The sequence below is a fragment of the Lytechinus variegatus genome, chromosome 1 (assembly GCF_018143015.1).
Source record: "Lytechinus variegatus isolate NC3 chromosome 1, Lvar_3.0, whole genome shotgun sequence".
Classification (NCBI taxonomy): domain Eukaryota; kingdom Metazoa; phylum Echinodermata; class Echinoidea; order Temnopleuroida; family Toxopneustidae; genus Lytechinus; species Lytechinus variegatus.
Window position 1 is genome coordinate 54989003 of NC_054740.1, and position 22721 is coordinate 55011723.

General features: G+C 37.4%; 1 protein-coding gene across 1 annotated transcript; it reads left to right on the forward strand.

The window, feature by feature from the left end:
* The first annotated feature begins 927 nt into the window (after positions 1–927).
* On the forward strand, positions 928–22483 carry LOC121417216 (protein dhs-3-like). Its single transcript, XM_041610843.1, has 6 exons — positions 928–1033; positions 7697–7975; positions 8706–8913; positions 9637–9881; positions 10706–10831; positions 22273–22483. Exons 2-6 carry the CDS (start codon positions 7713–7715, stop codon positions 22364–22366), a joined length of 936 nt encoding a protein of 311 aa, XP_041466777.1. The 5' UTR covers positions 928–1033; positions 7697–7712; the 3' UTR covers positions 22367–22483.
* The last annotated feature ends 238 nt before the right edge of the window (positions 22484–22721 follow it).

The window sequence follows — 22721 nt, forward strand, 5'->3', positions numbered from 1 at the left end:
TATACATTTCATTTTTTTTCTTCAGATTATACGATAAGGACTAACTACCGAATCAAAAATGTTTTTATATGGCAATACCTTATGTTTAGGGAGGAATAAAACTTCAAGGGACAATGAAGAGAAAATTAAAATATTTCATAATTCATATCATAAAATGCAAAAGAAATAGTTATTGGGTTATGTCATAAGTCCACTCATTTGCATACCGCCAGGATGTGAATATATATACTTTGTAAAATTCACCTAAACCTTAAAAATGTCATAACTATAATGATTCTAAATCCGATTTGATGAAATTTTCAGTGTTATGCTTTATATTGCATTTTTATTCACTTTAAATTAACCTTTTGTTGGTGTGATATTTCCTCATTTTTAGACTTTGATGATGTGAAATCCTTGTATTCCCAAATTCATATATTTAAGGGCTGCTTAGAATTAAACTGTAGTTTAAGTCACTTAGGTGCAAGGTTTTGACAGCCTGTATAAACCATGACACTAGTCTGCTCAGTTTTTTCTTCAAAATCTGTGTGTGGTGGGAGGGGGAAGCTCCTAAAACACTGGAGCGTACTGAATGCCTTTGCCCCCGGTCCCCTGTTGCCCCGCTTTGCCTCGATTTGCCTTGTTTGTGTTTATATTCATATTTGCAATACAATCCCCTCGATATCCGCATTTGGATTCGGAGATTGTTTTCTCGCTTCCCAAATGACCGTACCCGTACATATAAATCCACACCCCTTTTTTACGCCAATTATCTGGGAGCGCGAGCTCTTCTATCGTGGGCGTGGCCTTGGAGCTGCGCCAGTGCTCGCGTTTTGAGTGCGGGAATCTAAAGGGGACGGGGCGTGGGCGGGTCTCGGCCGGGGGCGGGGCCGGGGCGGGCCGGGTGTGTGTGATCGTCAGCTCTTGATCTTCTCAGCGCTAGCTAGCTGTCCGTGTGTGCCTGTAAGACGATCGACGCCGTCTAACTGAAGTTTCGAGTTCAGGTGCCCTTTGATCGCTCATCGAACTTGCTTGAAATCGTTACAGGTGCACGGTAAGTTAATCTCATAACCAGTTACATTTGATCATGAGAATCTAGGGAAATTTTCATATGATTTGCCTGGTATACTATATAGTCCTCAGCTGCTAGCCGCTCATCAGCTGCTGCTCAGACAGCACTGCTCAGGTCGAGCTCTCCTTGCCTGAGGCTGAGCTAAGGACTCACTGCCATGGCATAGCCTCGGCCTCGCGGTGTGGCTATATAGAACCGCAGACCTGTTGTTGCATTCACTCCTCGGTTCTCAGCCAAGTCTGTTTACTTTATTGATTAGGTTTCAAAGTCGTATGGTGCATAATCTAAAACATGTAGAAAATAAAGTAAAAATCAAAGTTTGCAGCCGAGCAGATACATAATCTGAAAGGAAATACAATGTCATTGAAAAAAGTAGACAGCTGGAAGCCTTCTGTTTGGAGGAGTTTTTTAACAAAAGCATTTTTAATTTTTTTAATTTCTCCTCGCGCACAGACGACTGACTATCGTGCAGCCACCATTACCTAGGGGATAAACAATGCAAAATCCCCCCCCCCAGGCTCATTGATTTTTGTCTTTATTTCATAAAAATATATAAAAAGAAGTTAAAGAACTGTACCGAAATAATATTCCGTTATGGCCTGAAATGCACCAAAAACAAATGATTTAAAGGGGAAAAAACAGAGACTTATGTCGGCTGTTGCGCAACTTCACTTCTCTGTTTTATCCAAACTTAATTCACAAACATATGGCCACTGAGTCCCCGTGCAGATCGAGCTACAACTTCGGTCTCTGTATATAGTGAGTGGAGCCAACAGAGTTCAGCGGAACAACTAACACAGAGACTGAAGCTTTTTAACTTTTGGTCGACAATAATACTAGTTTGGAACTCCTGCACACTAACTTGCTGTTATTTGCTAATGACTTAATCAAAGTAAACGGGTTAGTGTTTCAATGTTGTTTGTTGGGTATATCATAACCTTGTTCATTGAATGAGTGGGTGTAATGGCAACCAGTCAATATAGGATTTATAACAAATAATCTTTGTAGCTTTCCGATATCTATTCAAGGTAATTTGTGTTCAATTAGACCAGAAACTTTTGGTCTCTGTTACATTGGTTGTTCCACTGTTGGCTTTGCTCACCAATTACAGATGAGAAAAATAAATGAATAAAAATGTTTAAAAATTCCTCGAAACAGATGGCAGCCAGCTATCTAGGTTGGTTGTAACCCAGGGAACTCCCGCCCGCTAGGCAGACGGGAGCCCAGGATCGTACGTGCAATTTGGCATACTCACCTGACAAGCGTGAAGTATGGTCAAAATATTTCTCCGAATAAATAGTTAAAACAGAAATCAAGCACTTACCACGATTATATGGATGATGGTCTAACGATTGGCAGTTTTTCTGACATCTGGGCACAGACTGGAACCTCAAAAAACGAAAAGTTCTCTCCTTCTACCCCCGTCTCGATCGGCCATTTTTGTTATGAATTGTAACAAAATGGCCAATCGAGACGGGGGTAGAAGGAGAGAGCTTTTTGTTTTTGTCTCACCTGCATAGCAGAGTGAGACTATAGGCGCTGCTTTTCCGGTGGCGGCGGCGTCAACATCAAATCTTAACCTGAGGTTAAGTTTTTGAAATGACATCATAACTTAGAAAGTATATGGACCTAGTTCATGAATCTTGGCCATAAGGTTAATCAAGTATTACTGAACATCCTATTAGAGTTTCATGTCACATGACCAAGGTCAAAGGTCATTTAGGGTCAATGAACTTAGACCATGTTGGAGGAATCAACATCAAAATCTTAACCTGAGGTTAAGTTTTTGAAATGACATCATAACTTAGAAAGTATATGGACCTAGTTCATGAAACTTGGCCATAAGGTTAATCAAGTATCACTGAACATCCTGCATGAGTTTCACGTCACATGACCAAGGTCAAAGGTCATTTAGGGTCAATGAACTTTGGCCGAATTGGGGGTATCTGTTGAATTCCCATCATAACTTTGAAAGTTTATGGATCTGATTCATGAAACTTAGACATAATAGTAATCAAGCATCACTGAACATTTTGTGCAAGTTTCAGGTCTCATGATTAAGGTCAAAGGTCATTTAGGGTCAATGAACTTTGGCCGAATCGGGGGTATCTGTTGAATTACCATCATAACTTTGAAAGTTTATTGGTCTAGTTCGTTAAACTTGGACATTAGAGTAATCAAGTATCACTGAACATCCTGTGCGCATTTCAGGTCACATGACCAAGGTCAAAGGTCAATGAACTTTGGCCGAATTGGGTGTATCTGTTGAATTACCATCATAACTTTGAAAGTTTATGGATCTGATTCATGAAACTTGTACATAGTATAAGAGTAATCAAGCATCACTGAACATCCTGTTCGAGTTTCAGGTCACATGATCAAGGTCAAAGGTCATGTAAGGTCAATGAACTTTGGCCATGTTGGGGTTTTTTGTTGAATAACCATCATATCTCTGTAAGTTTATTGGTCTAGTTCATAAAAAGTGGACATAAGAGTAACCATGTATCACTGAACATCTTGTGCGAGTTAGAGAAGTATTCAAAGTCAGCACTGCTGCTATATTGAAAACCGCGTGATGCAGGTGAGACGGCCAGAGGCATTCCACTTGTTTGAGGTTCCAGTCTGTGCCCAGATGTCAGAAAAACTGCCACTCGTTAGACCATCATCCATATAATCGTGGTAAGTGCTTGATTTCTGTTTTAACTATTTATTCGGAGAATTATTTTGACCATACTTCACGCTTGTCAGGTGAGTATGCCAAATTGCACGTACGATCCTGGGCTCCCGACCGCTACGTGGGCGGGAGTTCCCTGGGTTAGGTTGGTTGGTGATGGAGCTGTTGGTGCTGTGTAGATTAAATTTGCCAGGTTGATTCAAAGTTCAAGATTTAAGTATAGACGTGGATGGATTTGCTTTTTCAATGTCCTCGGCGTTAGACTAGTCTGGCCTGTCAAATGGCGAAATACGTTTCCTTCAGTGCTCACCATTATTGTGCAAAGATTTGTACTTTATTGCATGCAAACTTGGTTGAAGAAAGAAGACAGAAACTCAATTTTGGTACAGTCAAAGAATTAAATCACTAATGATATTAATAATAATCATCAGAATAACAGAAGGGAGAGAGATCATTTATAAATATTCTTATTCAAATCTCTTTGTTTTTTCACATAATTTAGGATCACTATAAAATCTGCTGTGGAATTGGATGGGGTGATTTCCAAGGGGGAAAACAGAAATGGGGGTGGGAGAAATTATACTTACCTAGCTTGGTGAAGCTGAGAAACACTTGCTAACTGGCCAGCCAAAATAATATGGAAAATAACCAACGAAGCTCAAAGTGATGTAGATAAGGGTGTGAAGTAAAGTTGATGGCGATGTCAAGTTGTGAAGTATGAGATATTAAGCTCTGGTAGTACTAGTAGCACTGGCAGTACCAAAAAAACCTGGTTGTTGGAAAAGGCAAAGAGGATGAAATGTATGGTGAAAAAAGTCCTTAATGTATATCCGACATCCAAAGTGATGATCAGATCTTTGGGCTTGCCTCACCCTGCAGCATTCTAAGCTGATCACCCGTGCATGGATGAATGCACAGAGCCTCCATGTAGCCTAGGGTTTGTGTCTATTGTGTGTGTATATTGGATTGAACATATCCTCCATCCATATACATTTCTATGTCTACATTGTACTCCAAACCACCCCTCAGTACTAGGGAGCAGTCATGCTTGCCCCAGGCTGTGGTACATTTTACCACACTGCATATCTTCCCAATAATGTTGCGAGATCTGATATTGGCTTGTTTTATTTCAGGCTTCTTTGCATTGATCTTCTTTCTCTTCATTTTCTTACATTGTGGTAAAAAAAATGTTATATTGTCTTAACAGGGACCTGACAATAGGAACATAGACCATTTTCATGTTGATTATATTTATACAGGTAGTAATTTTATTTAAATTTTTGAAGTCTTAGCTGGTGAATCATAAGGCCACTGCACACCTTACGACTGTTCGTGATCCGATTTTGGGACAAATCGCATTTTGCTCATTTTCTGAAAATATGAATGGAACAATTCATTTTATTTGAGGTTAAAATTAATTGAAAGAATACTAATATAACCATTTTGAGAGATTGCAAGCCTTTATTTTGGAGTAAAGGCCAAATTAGTTTCAAATCGTAGCCAATCATATGACTGATATGACGTCATTACGACTAGATATTAAATTTGCTTTTATTCTAAGAAGGGTGATAGCATAGTGACAGATTTGAACATAAAGTCTCAATATTAGCATCAAATACATTTTATTCTGAAATCGGGTCGCAGACCAATCATAAGGTGTGTGGTCGCCTATAATCTCTTCATTCCCAATGAGACCTTGACAGCGATCCATTTCTGGGTATTTGTCAGGAATGGCAGGTGACCAGAGTCTTTTGATGATTAGCATGTTGGCTTTAGGTAAATTTTTCATAATTTGATAACCAGCGGTCATGCACATCAATAATTGTTGCGTTTCTTATAACCACAAGACCCTACAGTCTACAGACTAGGATCTCTATACTTACTCTGTGGTCACAAGTAGTACTATGCAAACAAGACCTGTGTACTTATTGGGAATTTTTGTAACTAGGATGGACACGTGTAATGTAAAACATGTACATGTAAGCTTCTATTGGCAATTCGAAAGAGCTGTTAAGAGGCTGATGTCCAAGGCAGGGGAGGTGGGGATCAACCAAACCATGCACTTGCAGTGATCAATGAAGTATCAGCCCATCTCATTCCTAGATTTCTCTCTTTTGTTTTGTCTCTTATGTTAATTTGTAGTTTGTTAGAATTTTTCAGGGAAGGAAACCATTTTTTTTTCATTTTATTGACAAATGTCCGATGGCAGTTTTTCGTACACAATAAACGGCACCGAATCTTGGTCATTATAACAAGAAATAAAACAAGACCGGAGTGCATAGATTGTGGCTGCAGCCGCAGTTCATAGTCTTCTGCATCAGATCTATTGCTTGCATGTCGCATTACAGCATTAGACTCTGAAAGACAAAAGCTGAAGCCTGCGCCTAGGTTATAGGCTAGATTTAGATTGGTTTTAATAGGTCCCTCTTTTGGTGGAGCCATGAACATTTTTTTAAAATTCGTCTCTCCATCATCTATATTTGGATTCTATGTTAGGCCTGAGAGTAAAACTCAAACCATCAAAGCATTTGATCAGGTTACCAACAATCAGCAACCTAATCCTACTTCTTACACTCATTGATGTTCATCAGTTGTTGATTAATGATTTGAGACATTTGATTAAGGCTTAGTCCCACTGCACTTACAGATGCAGAGAGGATGTAAAACAGAAAAGAATCTTGCCATCTGTTGTGTACTCTTTGCATACGCTTTATATCCATCAAGCATCCATTCACTGTGATGTCATTGTTCGCCCATTTTGTCCATTGTCTGGAGCGAATTGCGCTACCCCGAATTCTGCTTGTCCACTGTATCCATCATGAATACGTTTTCTGTTCATTGGGCCAGTGGGACCAGGCCTTTGTCAAAATGTACATAGCCATAATCTTTGATCTTTGAAAAGTCCAAGATAACAAATTAAGAATTTTTGAAAAAGATTTCCAAAACAGATACATGTATGACTCTTTCAAGACACGATAATGATGGCTGGGACTCTCGACTGAGTCAGCTTGCTTGTTGTGTCTGACTACCTGTAGGTCACGTATACAGGTCATATTTTTTTAACTTCTGATTATCCAAGAATCTTGATTATTCAAACTTTTAGATTGTTTAATCAGGCAAACAACTGCCAACCCAGGCCTAATTTACTTGCAGTTGAAATCAGTACTTCACATGTTCAAGCACTCAAAATCAACGGTTTTCTATGATTAGCAGTGAAAGACATCAACCTTTTACCTAGACTCCTGTGGATAAAAACTCAGATTTTCTCAAGGACCCTGATAAGAATTTGTTCTCAAAGATCACCTCTTATGACTTTAAAAAAAAATCATTGATAAAAGCAAAGGCCTCGTACAACTGCAGTTTGTATTGAAAAGAGTACTTTGTTCTTACTTTTTATCTGGTAGTTTTTGTTTGTTCTGATGCTTGTACGTTTGTAATGATAAGCCTACACAAACGATTCATTCTGTGCTGCATACATGTAGTTTCCCAATAGGACTATGCACACATATGTGAGACATTGATGTTATAAATTATATTAGAAAAAAGTGAGTCTCTTGTGATTTCATTAGTGCACTTATTTTTGTAATCCAGGGTAATTATGTTTTGTTGATTGCATTATTGGAAATTTTGATGTGCTTCAAGTGTCAATTTTAATATAGGGGTTATGAGTTAGAAAAAAAATATAACATGCCTTTATTACTTTAACCACATTTATTCAAGTCAGTTTTGGTTGATGATTATACCTCACATTATTGTAGGTGTCGCCACTACATCGAAACTCTGAAAGTCACTTGTTGCGCTTTAGTATACAGAAGTGTACCTTCTACATTGACCTTTCACAGAGTGTTGCTTGGAGCTATTTAGAGAAAGCTTGAGCTTTCTTGATTCGTAAACCATTACTTAACCTGAAACTAAAATGTATTCTTGTATATCATTGTCATTCATAACACTTTTGTTTTGTCAACTTACAGAGTACAACCAGCAAAAATGGAAAACCCAGTCATTACTTTCATCCTCCTTCTGTGGACTCTTGCGAAGATTTGCTTCTACAACTTCCTCGGTTTTATCGACAACATCATCCCGGGTGAGTGGAAGCCAAAGAAGGATGTCAGCAAGGACATCGTGCTGATAACCGGTGGAGGATCCGGCATCGGGCGATTGATGAGCCTGTCGTTCGCTGAGCTTGGTGCAACGGTCATCATATGGGACATCAACAATGAAACCGCACAAGGAGTGGTCAAAGAAATTAGGTTAGAGTCTGCTTTGAAAAAAAAAATATAGGAAGGAATAGTAATGATAATAATAATATCTTGATAGGTGCTCAAGGTGCTCTTATATTACAGCGGCTAAGCTAGTCTACCGATTCTGGTGCACACAGCTTTTTTAGGATTTACTCACCTAGGTTGAGTGCAGCACAATGTTGAAGGGAGGAAGACATGCATTGAATAAAAATAGTTGGGAAGGGGCAGGGTTCTCAGGTGGTGCAGTAGCATTTTGAGATTTTAGGGGCAAGCCTATATGTACGTCCATTCCTTATAAGTTGTAAAGCTATTACATTTCATGTAAGTTATCTTACAAGTTTATTTACTGAACTATGACGATATTGTTGATGATGATAATGCTTATGATAATGCTAATGTCGATGATGATTATGATGGTGGTGATGGATATGCAGTTTGATGTGAATATTATTCAAGTTTAAATCATCATTATAGAAAATACAGATGGGCAATTCCATAAAATATGTACGTCTGATCCCCTATATGTGGGACCTCCATGAAATTTTCTGTCTCTGATTTCTTGTTCTTTTGACAGTCCGTAATGTTCTCAAATGACCATGACTTGGTGTGTTTATGAGGTTAGGTAAGACTTGAGAAAAATGGGAGTCAGACATACAGAAAGGTTGATCATTTTATAGAATTTCCCTTTAGTGAGTGAGTTTAGTCTTTAATAGTTGTTGTTTTGCTTATTACATTTCAGAGGGGCAGGAGGTAAGGCATACAGCTATGTAGTGGACTGTTGTGACAACGAGGCTGTCTACAAGACTGCCGACAAAGTGAGGGAAGATATTGGTCATGTGACTATCCTTATCAATAACGCAGGCATTGTTTCCGGGAAGAAGCTTTTGCAGTGTCCGGATCGTCTCATCAAGAAGACTATGGATGTCAACGTCAATGCTCATTTCTGGGTAGGCGTAAACACTCTCCCTCTCCACCTTCAAAACAAACAATAAGTTGCTAGGCCAGACAAGGTTGTCTACAATTAGCCAATACAATGATTTGGTCTTCAGAAATCCAAATTATGAAAATTTGTTTATCCGTAAAAGTTTAATTATTATTTCTCTTTCTCTCTTCATTTTGTCCGAATTCAATAAAATATACATGTATAAACAAATAAAATCTTATTTGTGGTACAAAATAACTTTGAGAATACTAATATGGAATTCCTGGTTAATTTCAAGCCTTTTAATTAGGAGTAAAGTCCAAATTTGTTTCAAATCGTAGCCCATCGTGCGTTGCAAAGACATAATTACAATTAGATATTAAACTCATTCTCATTATTATTAGAAAGGTAGCAATTACCATGTATATGAACTTCAGTTTCAAATCATAGCCGATCGTACAGCTGCTATGACTTCATAACAATTTGTTTTCACACTTGTTTTCATGATTATTTTTGGAAGAGTAGCAATTGCCATGAATGTCACTATGTATTTTAGTATTCACATTATATGACTTTGAACTTGGCACAGTAAGGTGTTTCATGTCCAAACGTTCACATTAAAATGTGGAACGTTTTATTCCAAAATCGAGTCGCAGACCAATCGTAAGGTGTGCGGTGGCCTTAAATCACTTCAAGTAAAATTACCTTTTTTGCTCCTTGTGACCCTTTGTCTTTTGTTGACTTGTAGACACTGAAAGCTTTCTTGCCTAACATGTTGGAGAAGAACCAAGGTCACATAGTAACCATTGCTTCTCTTGCCGGCCATCTTGGAGTGAGTGGCCTTGTGGATTACTGCGCCAGTAAGTTTGCGGCTGTCGGATTGGATGACGCCCTCTATCACGAGCTACAGTACACGGGGAAGTCGGGTGTAAAGTGCACAGTGGTGTGCCCCTTCTACATCAAGACAGGCATGTTTGATGGTGTCAAAGCAAAGTGAGTATCGAGCAAAATACATCTAGGCCACTCGTTCTGGTTTAACCATGGTCTAACTCTGCTAAAATTATGGGAAGCTGAAAATATTTTTAAAAACTGTGTGTTTACATTGTTTGTTTCTTATGTTTGACTTTGCTCTTTCATCATGCTTTAATGGTGAAGAAAACAATCATAGATTTTATTTCCTGGCATTTATGAATGATATTAGTGTGAAATGAGCTGAAAAATTGTACTTGTACAGTTAGAGATTTGTTTCACAATTGGCTATCCATAGTTACAACACAACTTTAGACAAAAGTTTGAATTAAACCTTAATTCAGAATACAGGCCGTTATATATAAATGGGGGTGGGAGGGGAGATGTGAGGTGGAGGAGGGGAAAGTGGGTTTTTTTTGGTGAAAATGGTTAATGAATACCTAGGGATTGTAATTATGATTGCATTGGTAGCTGAATCACTGATTTTTAATCATAGAAAATTTACTACATGTAATGGCTGTAACTCAAAGTGTTGGCCGTCCATTCTTACATGTGTGTGTGCTCAAAGCTCCCTGGTGCCACTGATGTATTTCTATTTCAAATGATAGTGATTTGGTTGTATACGCCTAGTTAGGGAGGCATAATGAAAAAAAATGCTCTTGAAATACAAATAAAAACAAGAACAAGTCTCTTTTAAAAAATGAGTAACTACCATGCACTTATTAACCCTGCCTATTGCCAGAGAAGGGGAGTTTGTCCCATTATCACTGGCAAAGGACCTGGGTAAATTGTGTCTCTATTGGATTATGAAGTAAAGATGATTTATATATTTGTGTTGGTCCTTTCAGACGAGCCATCATGGTAGACATATTGGAACCCGAATACGCTGTGGAAAGGATTATGCTTGCGATCAGAACAAACCAACGTGTTCTCATTTTGCCAAGGAGTCTTTACTTCTTTCCTGGTCTCAAAAAGTAAGTTTACCCTTCCTCAGCATTCCTGTTAAAGGGAAAGTTCACCTTGAAAATAAGTCTGTTCTATTGATAGTGCAGAAAAAAAGTAGAGAAAAATATTGGCGAAGGTTTAAATAAAAATCCATCTAGTAAGGAGAGAGTTATGAAATTACAAATGTATTGATTTGTGATGTCATATGCGAAAATAAATTTGAAACATGAAGAATCAAGCATTTTTGTCTCTCCTGCATAGCAGAGCAAGACTGTAGTTGCTGCTTTTCTGACTACGGCAGTGACGGCAATGGCGTCAACATTGAATTCTTAACCAAGGTCAAGTTTTGAAATGTCATTTTTACCTAGAAAGTATATGGACCTGGGTCATAAAACTTGGACATGTAATCAAATTATCATTGATTGTCTTGCATGAGTTTTAGGTCACATGATTAAGGTCAAAGATTATTTAGAGTCAATGAACTTTGACCATGTTGGGGGTATTTTGTGAAATGTCATAAATTTTAAAGTTTACGGATGTAGTTCATGAAACTTGGAAATGAGGGTTATTAGATCTGCCAACTGATTTTCAACTTTCAAAATGGCCAAGAATCGAGACTTCCTGATATCTGAAATTTCAGGAAAAAACTTGGGAAAAATCACCCGAGACCCATTCATGCCTCCAGGTCCTCAATACATCTTAAATAGCCCAGTCCTTTTAGGGTTAAAGTTGCTAAAATACAGGAATTTTAGGGGGAACTGCCTTCTTGACCCCTCGCACGGGGCTCTGCCTTGGACCCAGCTTGGGGCCTAATCGGCCCCCTAGACCCCCGGCCATTGGTTGTCTAGATTTTGCATAAATGTTGGCAGGTATACAGGTACCATATTGAGTTCAGGTCCCGTGATCCAATTGATCCAATCAATCGCAACTACGGATGACCAGCAACGTCAACATCTATTATGCAGGTTTGTTAAAAATATTTTTCTAGCTATGATGTATATTCATGCATTCATTGTTTTCTTTAAAATTCACTGCACTTCTCTTTGCATACAAAGGAGATTGTGCAAATTTTTCATAGAAAAAATTATGACACTTGTGGTTTTCCATAGAGTTACGATTGATCGGATCAATCGTGATTCTTTGTAAGGCGGGGCCCAGATCTGGCAATGGATGAGGTATACATTATGACTGTGTAGTCAAGAATCCATCAAGGTGACCATTGAAAACAGCAAGATGTTAGAGGGAGAGAAAACTGTGTATGGTCTCTCATTGACTGTGCGTTATAAATACAGTCTTAAAATATACGTTTTCAGATATCTACTAGTACTACAGAGAATAAATTCGCCTATAAGTGTATTTGTATATAGAGAAACTAAATTGTTTTTATAGGAAAAGCAATTATTTTTGCTACTTGATAACATAATCATTACGGTATAAATGTATTGAGTAGTAGATTAGCATGTTATCATTCAAGTGGGTCGCTATTACTAGACTACACTAGCATTATGGGTCAGGAAACTGGCCAGGTATGAATCGTTGAGGACTCGAGATGGCGCTATTGGTTCTTATCTGCTTTAACAGAACAACATAAAAAAAATTGTTAAAAGGTCTCATGCTTATACAAATTACAGGCCACGTAATATTTATTATTTGTAATTTGACAATCAGGGGACACACTTATCATTAACCGCCCAAATATGATCCACTTTTAACCCCGGCTCATTTTCGGACACAAGTGATCTCAGTTCGCCATCCAGGAACACCTCCCATGTCCCTTCACACACACCAAGTCATGAGTTTACTATATGACAATTTTTTTTAAATGAGGTGAGGAATTTGTTATCCTGGATCAGGGACGTTTGCAGAATCTCAGGATGAGAATACCAATTTTAAGGGTATGTTAGTATATTTATCTCACCAATTTTACAGGAGATGAATTTTTTTATTTTCTCTGAGATAAAGTTAATCTCAGAATAAAACCCCCTTTCTCTACTCTTTGCTTTTGCAATCAGTTTGTCAAAATAAGTGTTGCTCACAGATAGTACCTGTAATAGATGATAGAGAAAGCATGATCTTCAGCTTTACACATCCTATTCTTGATACAGTTTGTGGAATCCTAAAGCAGTGATGGCTTTTTGTGATCTTAATGGAAGCCAGCAGATGATGGAAACTTATTCCGGAAGACAAAAGCAAGATTAAACTTTTGTCACAGGTGCCATTTCTAATTTTATGAAAAAGTCATAATAATAATAATAATTATAAAAAATATTTCTATAGCGCATATTACATGAAGTCTCTACGCGCTTTACATATACATGATCATCGCACCCTGAATGCATTTCTTTTTTCGGGGGGGAGGTTGCTTTCATAAATATTGCACAAAAATAAAATTAGAGGTCTAGTTCAAAGTACTATTCCAATAAATTTCATTCATTTCACCATGGAAAGGAATCTATTGAAAAAAATCATAATACATCTGCCCTCTATGGATGGTTGCCAGAGGTTCATCTGATTTGGGGACATCTGAATATGCAAGGTCAAAGGGCACAGAGGTCATTTTTGACTCGCCTGCATAGCAGAGCGAGACTATAGGCATCGCTTTTCCAATGGCAATGGCGTCAGAATTGAAATCTTAAGAACGTTCCACAGTTAAAATTAAGTCCATGTCATTTTCACCAAATTTTGCAAAGAGTTACTTTGGTATAAAAATGCAAAAAGTAATATAGGTTCATGTGCTTATTTTTTTTCTATGGGTCTTCAAAGTAGCCGTATGTAAATGATATGCAATCTTGCGCAATCAAGAGAATTATGCCTCTCTAATACCACATTTAAAGAAAGTCTTTTAATTGGTAAAACTATATATCTTTTTGGAGTCAGCCCTCATTTGGCAAGAATGGTCCAAAAACTCGGAAAAAACAAATCTTCAAAGACGTGAATCTACTCAAAAATTTAAAAAGTATTTTGTAAGCTGCACTTTTTTCAAAATCCATGTCATTTTTATCAAATTCAGCTAAATTGTAGAGGAATGCATATCGAAGGTGTAGAGAAGTTAAAAATATGGGGTCCATTTGCTGGGGTTTTTTTTAACTATGAGTGTGTAAAGAGATGCAAGTTTGCATGAGATTCGCCCAATATGCACCAAAAACATGCAAGAGTCTAATAATGCCGTCTAAAGTGCGAATAGTTCTGTAGTTTTGCCCCCAAACATTCAAATCCATGTCATTTTCATCATACACTCCAGATCTGTAGGAGAATATATTCTGAAGACATTAAAATATTAAAAATATGGGGTCCATGTGCTTATTTTTAAACTATTGGTGTCTAAACTGTTGCGAGTTGGCTTGAAACAGTCTATGATGCGCCTAAAACGGGCAAAAGACTTTTAATACCCTCTAAAATGCAAATGGCTCCATATTTCGCTCCTAAACATTCAAAATCCATGTCATTTTCATCATATTCTCTAGATTTGTAGAGGAATATATTCTAAAGGCATTTAAATATTGAAAGTATAGGGTCTGTTTGCTTGTTTTTAAGCTATCAGTGTCCACATTGTTGCAAGTTGGCTTGAAAATATTGAAATCCACCTAAAATGTGCCAAAAAGGTGCAAAAGTCTAATCTAAAATGCGAATGGCTCTGTAGTATTGCTCCCTAACATTAAAAATCCATGTCATTTTCATCATACTCTCTAGATTTGCAGAGGAATATATTCTGATGACATTAAAATATTAAAAATATGGGGTCCATGTGTTCGTTTTATAACTATCAGTGTCTAAACTGTTGCGAGTTGGCTTGAAACATGCAGTCTACAATCCAGCTAACACGGGCAAACGTCTAATACCGTCCAAAATGTCTAAGATACGAATGGTTACTTAGTCCTGCTCCCAAACATTCAAAATCCATGTCATTTTCATCATACTCTCTAGATTTGCAGAGGAATATATTCTGATGACGTTAAAATATTAAAAACATGGGGTCCGTGTGCTCGTTTTTAAAATACATACGAGTGTCTAAACTGTTGCAAGTTGGCTTGAAACAGCCCAAAATGTGTCGAAAATAAGTAAAAGTCTGATAATACCACCCAAAAATGTCTAAAATATGAATGGTTCCATAGTTCTGATCCCAAACATTCAAAATCCATGTCATTTTCATCATACTCTCTAGATTTGGAGAGGAATATATTATGAAGAAGTTCAGACATTTAAACTATGGGGTCCATGTGTTCGTTTTCAAATTATCAGTGTCCAAAGTATTGCGAGTTGGCTTGAAACAGCCCAAAATGCTCTGAAAACAAGCAAAAGTCTGTTAATACCGTTTAAAATGCAAATAGTTCAGTAGTCTTGCTTTGAAAATCCATGTCATTTTCATCATACTTTGCACATAGATACTTTAGCACCTGAATATTCCAAGTACGCAAATATTAGTATGGGTCCACATGCTTAATTTTTTGCTAGCAAGCTTCGAAGTTAACCCAAAATGGATGATGTTCTTAAAAATTGCGCATCTAAAATAATTTGGCATTTTTAGACCTCACAAGATCATAACAGTGAGTTTAAAGCCCTATCTATTACTCAGTCAAAATCCATGAAAATTTCATCAAATTTTGCAATATGATTAATAACTGTATCAGTAAGATGGATAATATATCTATATTGCTGTCAATTGTTTGTTCATTTTAAGTCTAACAACACTCTCAGTTCTTAGAAATTGAGGGAAAGATACTCAAACCTCAAAAATTTCAAATTTCATTAACAAACTTGAGAAGGAAAAAAAATGCTGCACTTTATTCAAAACCCATGTCATTTTCACCAAACTTTGCAGAGTTTTAGAGAAAGTTATACCTAAGAGGTGCAAACATTGAAAAAATGTGAGTTCATGTGCTTGTTTTCAAACTATCAGCACTCTTATTAGAGCAAATTTGCATCTTAAAACACCCGAAAACGCACCAAAAGCAGTATCTATGTGAGGAAAAATTCCGAACCACTTCTCCATTTATTCAAACTCAGGGTCATATTCATCATACTTTGCAGCACTACAGAGAAACTATTTTGAAATTGTAGAGGAATAAAAAAAAATGGTCCATGGAATAATTCCAGTTTATTAGCTTCATAAAATAACACATCAGATCTGCAGTTAGTGCAGATAAGGAGAAAAATAAGCTCACATTACCTCCAGCTAATTAAATCACCTGCTCATCCATTGTGACCTCAGCGCGCAGAGTGTAAAATATGCGCAGATCATGATGCGCACAAACATAACTATGGAACGTCCTTAAATCACCTGCTCATCCATTGTGACCTCAGTGCGCAGAGTGTAAAATATGCACAGATCATGATGCGCACAAACATGACTGTGGAACGTCCTTAAATCACCTGCTCATCCATTGTGACCTCAGCGCGTAGAGTGTAAAATATGCACAGATCATGATGCGCACAAACATGACTGTGGAACGTCCTTAAATCACCTGCTCATCCATTGTGACCTCAGCGCGCAGAGTGTAAAATATGCACAGATCATGATGCGCACAAACATGACTGTGGAACGTCCTTAAATCACCTGCTCATCCATTGTGACCTCAGCGCGCAGAGTGTAAAATATGCACAGATCATGATGCGCACAAACATGACTGTGGAACGTCCTTAAATCACCTGCTCATCCATTGTGACCTCAGCACGCAGAGTGTAAAATATGCACAGATCATGATGCGTACAAACATGACTGTGGAACGTCCTTAAATCACCTGCTCATCCATTGTGACCTCAGCGCGCATAGTGCAAAATATGCGCAGATCATGATGCGCACAAACATAACTATGGAACGTCCTTAAATCACCTGCTCATCCATTGTGACCTCAGCGCGCAGAGTGTAAAATATGCACAGATCATGATGCGCACAAACATAACTATGGAACGTCCTTAAATCACCTGCTCATCCATTGTGACCTCAGCGCGCAGAGTGTAAAATATGCGCAGATCATGATGCTCAGAAACATAACTATGGAACGTCCTTAAATCACCTGCTCATCCACATGACGTCAGCGCACAGAGTGTAAAATATGCGCAGATCATGATGTGCACAAACATGACTTTGGAACATCCTGTTAAGTGTTTGAAATTACATCATAAATTTAAAAGTATATGGACCTAAATGGACCTTATCCAGGCTTAAGAAATATAAAACGAATCACACTGTACACGCCTCCCCAAACTGCTCATGAATTTTGACAAATATGCCACTCATTGCGCATATAACGTGAACTTTGATTTTTTTTCTGATTAGCCAGATAGCCCTGCTTTTCCTTTAATAAATTTGTGTGGTTTCAGACTACAGCTCTTTGCACCGGGGGGGGGGGGGGGGCAGTCAAATGTATTGCTGTACACACACGTGGCCAAATTATTTCCAAACACCCCCTAAACAAGTTTTTGCGGGCATTATTTACACATTTTGGCCTCTAAACAAGTTTGGCTAGTTTAATAAAAAGCTTTGGAAAAAGGTACCCTAAATACATTTGACCCTGTGATTGACCATTGACCAGTCTTTCAAAACTGCCCCTCTTCTTTTGGAAAGCGGTGTTTTGATACGCATCCAAAACTGAAAAACACACCCCTTTAAGCACTTTTTTTGTCATGCATGTGTACAGCAATATATATATTTTGCTGCAGAGTTATGTTAGTTTCCTCTTGACTCCTTACTATTATATCACTAATCTTTTATAACACATTACAACTGAGCAATTTACAGACTGGTCTACCCCATTTGTCTACTATTTTTACCTTCTCTTGGTGAAAAATTTGAATAAACATAATTTCATAGAACAATGAAATACATAAAAATAAGTGGGGATATGACATCATCGGCCAGCTAATTGCATAATCATGAGGACATGCACATAACTTTTTTTGACTGAAATAATGCATTTTTTAAATTGCCAAAGCGTTGTTATACCTTTTTCTACTTCAATGAAATTTTCAGTGTTTTGGTTGCCTGATTTCGCATACATTCGTAATTCCGAAGCTTCGTAATTCTGAAGGTTCGGTTATTCTGAAGGTTCGTATTTCCGAAGGTTCGTATTTCCAAAGGTTCGTAATTCCAAAGGTTCGTCAATCCGAAAACGAAATAAGGTTCGTAATTCCGAAGGTTCGTCAATCCGAAAACGAAATAAGGTTCGTAATTCCGAAGGTTGGTTAATCCGAAAACGAAATAAGGTTCGTAATTCCGAAGGTTCGAATCCGAAAACGAAATAAGGTTCGTAATTCCGAAGGTTCGTTAATCCGAAAACAAAATAAGGTTCGTAATTCCGAAGGTTCGTTAATCCGAAAACGAAATAAGGTTCGTTAATCCGAAAATTGAATAAGGTTCGTATTTCCGAAAATGAAAATTATTCATCTTGGTAACAAACACGGATAATAATAATAGCTGGGAGAACAGTTTTCAGAACTGAAGTGGCTTCCCTGGGTAAATAATATAATTTTTATCATTTTAGGCCTACATGAAATTTCCAAAAGTTTGAGCACGTGATTCGCTGGCAACATCTCATAAGGATGCCCTTTTAACAGTAATTGACCAAATAGGCGAATTTTACATTTTTCCCAAAACCGCTTGCTCGCTACGCTCGCAGAAATGAAACGTAATATATAACTTACCAATCAGAGATCACTTAATTTTTTTGCTCAACTTAATTACTACAAAACACACAACCTCTTTACACAGATGATAATCTTATGGCGAAAATATCCGTTTGCACCAAAATGCCCTATTGGCCCCTTTTTTGGCTCCCCAAAAGGAAAATACGTTCCGCCTCCACAGGTTGAAACACGCATCGTCTTCATGGCTAACTGCAAAAAGTTCTTAAAATGTCCCCTTTAGATCAGGTCAGACCTTATATTTAAAATTCCTGTTCGCGCTTCTTGCTTGCAGTTATTATCTAGTTACATAGGCATCTCGTTTTGAAGATCACAAACATATTGTCCATCATATAAAAAAAATATAGCTCGCGCTCGCATTATTCAAAAAGGGTTTATCATGTTATTACATATTTATTTTATAAGTATAAAGCTAATTATTGACTGTTAGGACTACCCTTTCAAAAAACAAACAAAAATCAACTTTAAGCTGCCGATCGAGGAAAATATGGCCGAAAAAAATTGCTCCCCCCCCCCCCCGTTTGACAAAAGTTGGATCCGCCGGGAGGGAGGCAGGGGGCACTTGCACCCCAAAAATGAAATAAAAAACAGGGAAATGCATATTTTTCCAAAAATGGGAAAGATCTTTTTTTTTAAATAAATATGCTATTTTTCATGTTTTTGAAATAAAATACTCTTTTTAAAGTAAAGTTTTCAGGCTGGAATATTGCAAATTTTCAGCTTGCGCTTCGCACTCTCAGTTATTCGATTGGTGAAATATGTATCCTAAAGAGTTCACTAAATTCTTTCTTTAAGATTCCTTTTCTGGTCAGTATGTTTAAGCTCGCGTATTGCGCTCGTGTTAATTCTTTAGTTAGATGTACATATTCTTAGTGACAGCAGAAATCTGCTCGGATTTTTAAAAACTTATTTCCATTTTTATTGAAATACCCTTAAGTTTTAGCTTGGGATTCATGCTCGCAACACCTCGCAATAATGCCATTTAAAGAATAATTGACCCCCAAAACGAGTTTTACAACTTCACATATGATTTTTTTTTACCAAGCCGCTCGCTCATTATACTCTCTCCCGAAAAATAAAGGATAAATATACATTTTGCCATAATAAGAAGTCATTTCAAAAAAGATTTTTTTTTGATAATCTTAAGGTGAAAATATCACCAAAGTGCCCATTTTGACGTATGAGTTTCATTTTTTGGCTTTTCCCCCCAAACGAAAATTCGTTTGGCCGCCCTTGCCTTCCCATCCTCATAACAATTAAACGGCAAGTGTCCACCCCCCTTGCCTCTGCCTCTGCTTTCCTGGTTTTCATTTTTCGGATTAACGAACCTTATTTTGTTTTCGGATTAACGAACCTTATTTCGTTTTCGGATTAACGAACCTTATTTCGTTTTCGGATTAACGAACCTTCGGAAAAACGAACCTTATTTCGTTTTCGGATTAACGAACCTTCGGAAAAACGAACCTTATTTCGTTTTCGGATTATCGAACCTTCGGAAAAACGAACCTTATTTCGTTTTCGGATTAACGAACCTTCGGAACAACGAACCCTATTATGTTTTCGGATTATCGAACCTTCGGAACAACGAACCTTATTTCGTTTTCGGATTATCGAACCTTCGGAATAACGAACCGTCGGAATAACGCCACAAATGTTCGGATTAACGAACCCTTTTTCGTTTTCGGATTAACGAACATCGAGGTATAGGAAATTCACGTGTTTCGGAATTACGAACTTTCGGAATAAAGAACCTTCGGAATTACGAAGTGTAACCGCCTGATTTTGTTCTAAATGATTTCTTATACATTTTCTCAGGCAGTGGTTTCTCATTCTCAGAATTTTTCTTCTGATCATTTTTATCAGGTAGTACTGTTTGAGCCTGGGATATCTTTTGGGGTCTCAGTATGGGTATATGAAGCCCTAGAGACCCCTTTTTTACATCTTGCCAGCCATTCCCAAGGATATCATTTTCACCATAGTTTCATTGATTTACCCGTTTTCCCCCCGTTCTTAAGCCCGTCATTCCAGGCGTCTGATCCCAAGACTCCCATTGGGCGATTCTATACGTGTCGTACGGGACATTTTAACAACAATTTCTAGTCTCATAGCTGAATGCTTGGGCAATAAAATTCTCTTTTCTGTCAATGATAAAGTTCCAGTGGGTAGTCATGTGAAAAAAAAAACTGATTACAGGTGAATTAAAGACGAAAATGTTGTGTGTCGTATTTGAACGACGTCTCTGCATCCCGTACGACATGCAACATTTTCACCAATAATTCATCCATGGACGACATATATTTGTTGGTTGTCATTTTTTCACATGACTGCTTAGGAGAGTTTTATTATTACCGCAAAACAAAGTTAAGTTCCTCATTTGTGTGGACAACCGGTTGACAAATGGCTGATTTTTCTAGCATGGAATCGCCCCATTTCATGTTGAATTTCAGTTCCCAAGCACCCGGTGAAGCACCCCCATTTGCAGAGGGCAAACTGGAATTCATACAAACTTCAGTTCATATGAGTATAGTTTCAGATTTTGGGGTCGCACACCAGTACCCTTTTCAAGCGCAAGAGCCCCCTTTTAGCCTCCTAGTTTAGACTAGCCATGATCCTGTATCACATCCACATGTACTGGTAGACGTTCATCAGCAATAAGTGCTACTGATTGACTCTTTTTTTTTTCACTTAAACACATTAGAATGAATTGATATGTATCATACTTGGTTTGAATTCTGCATATTTTTTTGGTTGTAAATTGTTTTCTTACAGCTTCAAATAAACCATCAAAATATGTAAAATGAATTTCAATCTTGCTATTTCTTGTCCAAACTCTTTTCATAAATTTCTTTGCTTCACCCAAAGTCTTCTCAGTGAATGCAGTATTTTATTATTTGAAATTAAATATTTTACTTGTGTGTACTCTTTGCATCATATCAGTGGCCCGTCTTAAAAAGAGTTGCGAATGATCCGTTCAATCACAACTATGGACGGCCAGCAACGTCAACATCTAAAATGCATATTTGTTGAAAATATTTTCTAGATATGATGTACATTCATACATTCATTGTTCTCTTGAAGATTCAGTGTGATTCTCTTTGCGCAGATTGCGCAAATTTTCTGTCAAAATTATTGTAAGGGTGGATTATTGGATTTCCATATTTGATCGGATCAATCGTAACTCTTTGTAAGACGGGGTCCAAATATACACCTCAGTACAAATCGTTGTGTAAGCACTGGATACAGAATTGGAAAAATACATTTAATCCGTAGTAAAATTTGTTTTTATGCTGTATTTCATTTTTATCCTATTATTTTTTTTCAAATGCACTTTATGTGTTATAAGCCAAACTCAGAATTTTTTTAAATACATGTAGTTTATTGAAGTAGAATCTCTGAGACTGAGGGAGTCTTGTAGCTCTCTGATACCCCTATTACATATATTTAATTGAGAACAAAAAATTATGTCACCCTGAGGTCTTCTTGCACCCTCCTCCCTTCCCCCACCCCATACCCCACCCTGCCTGGTGATGGGGCTTGTACAACTTTAGACAAAGCCCCATATTCTGAAGTCTGGTTTTAAGTAGACCATGGTAACTGTTCTAATATTATGTTTACTGTGATCTTCCCATATTCTTTAATGATGAAGACAGCTACCTTATTTATCATTCCCAAAAAGCTAATAATGATTTGAGAGTAAAATATGATTGATGACTTCTATGTCATGTCACAATTGGCTGTCCATAGTTAAACCACAATTTCAGACTTTAGAATACAGACCAAATTGTTCAATAATACCATGTTGTTTTCTTTTTCTCTTCTTCTGTTCTAGCCTGTGGCATCCCTTAGCAGTTCAAACTGCCTATGATTTCAACGGCATCCAAGAAATGATGAACACATTTACTGGACGTATCAAGACGGATTGATTCCAATTCCTCTCATTCTTTTACCTTCTGTATGAATCATAACTATCTGATCCAAATCACTAGAATGAAATTGATTGTAACGTTAATATTGAGGCATTAAAAACAACTTATAGAAAACTTTTTTTAAAAGTAACCTTGATTGATTTAACACCAAAATTTTTTTCTCATAGAGAAATCATGTGACCAAACAAAAATATATTAAAATGTTTTCACTTTTGGAATATAAAGCAGTTAATTACGTCTTGTTTTCCATTGACAAGACAAACTATCACATCCTCTGCAAGCTATATGTACACGCTGTCTGTCTTCTGCTTCCAGCTTGCATCGAAAGTGACAGTTTGACAATTGCTTTTAT

What these genes read in the sequence shown, in the direction of transcription:
- LOC121417216 (XM_041610843.1), top strand. Translation starts at nt 7,713, where the DNA reads ATGGAAAACCCAGTCATTACTTTCATCCTCCTTCTGTGGACTCTTGCG. An exon ending in TTTGATGGTGTCAAAGCAAA is followed by an intron (nt 9,882 to 10,705) that starts GTGAGTATCGAG and finishes TGGTCCTTTCAG; the next exon opens with ACGAGCCATCATGGTAGACA. An exon ending in TTCTTTCCTGGTCTCAAAAA is followed by an intron (nt 10,832 to 22,272) that starts GTAAGTTTACCC and finishes CTTCTGTTCTAG; the next exon opens with CCTGTGGCATCCCTTAGCAG.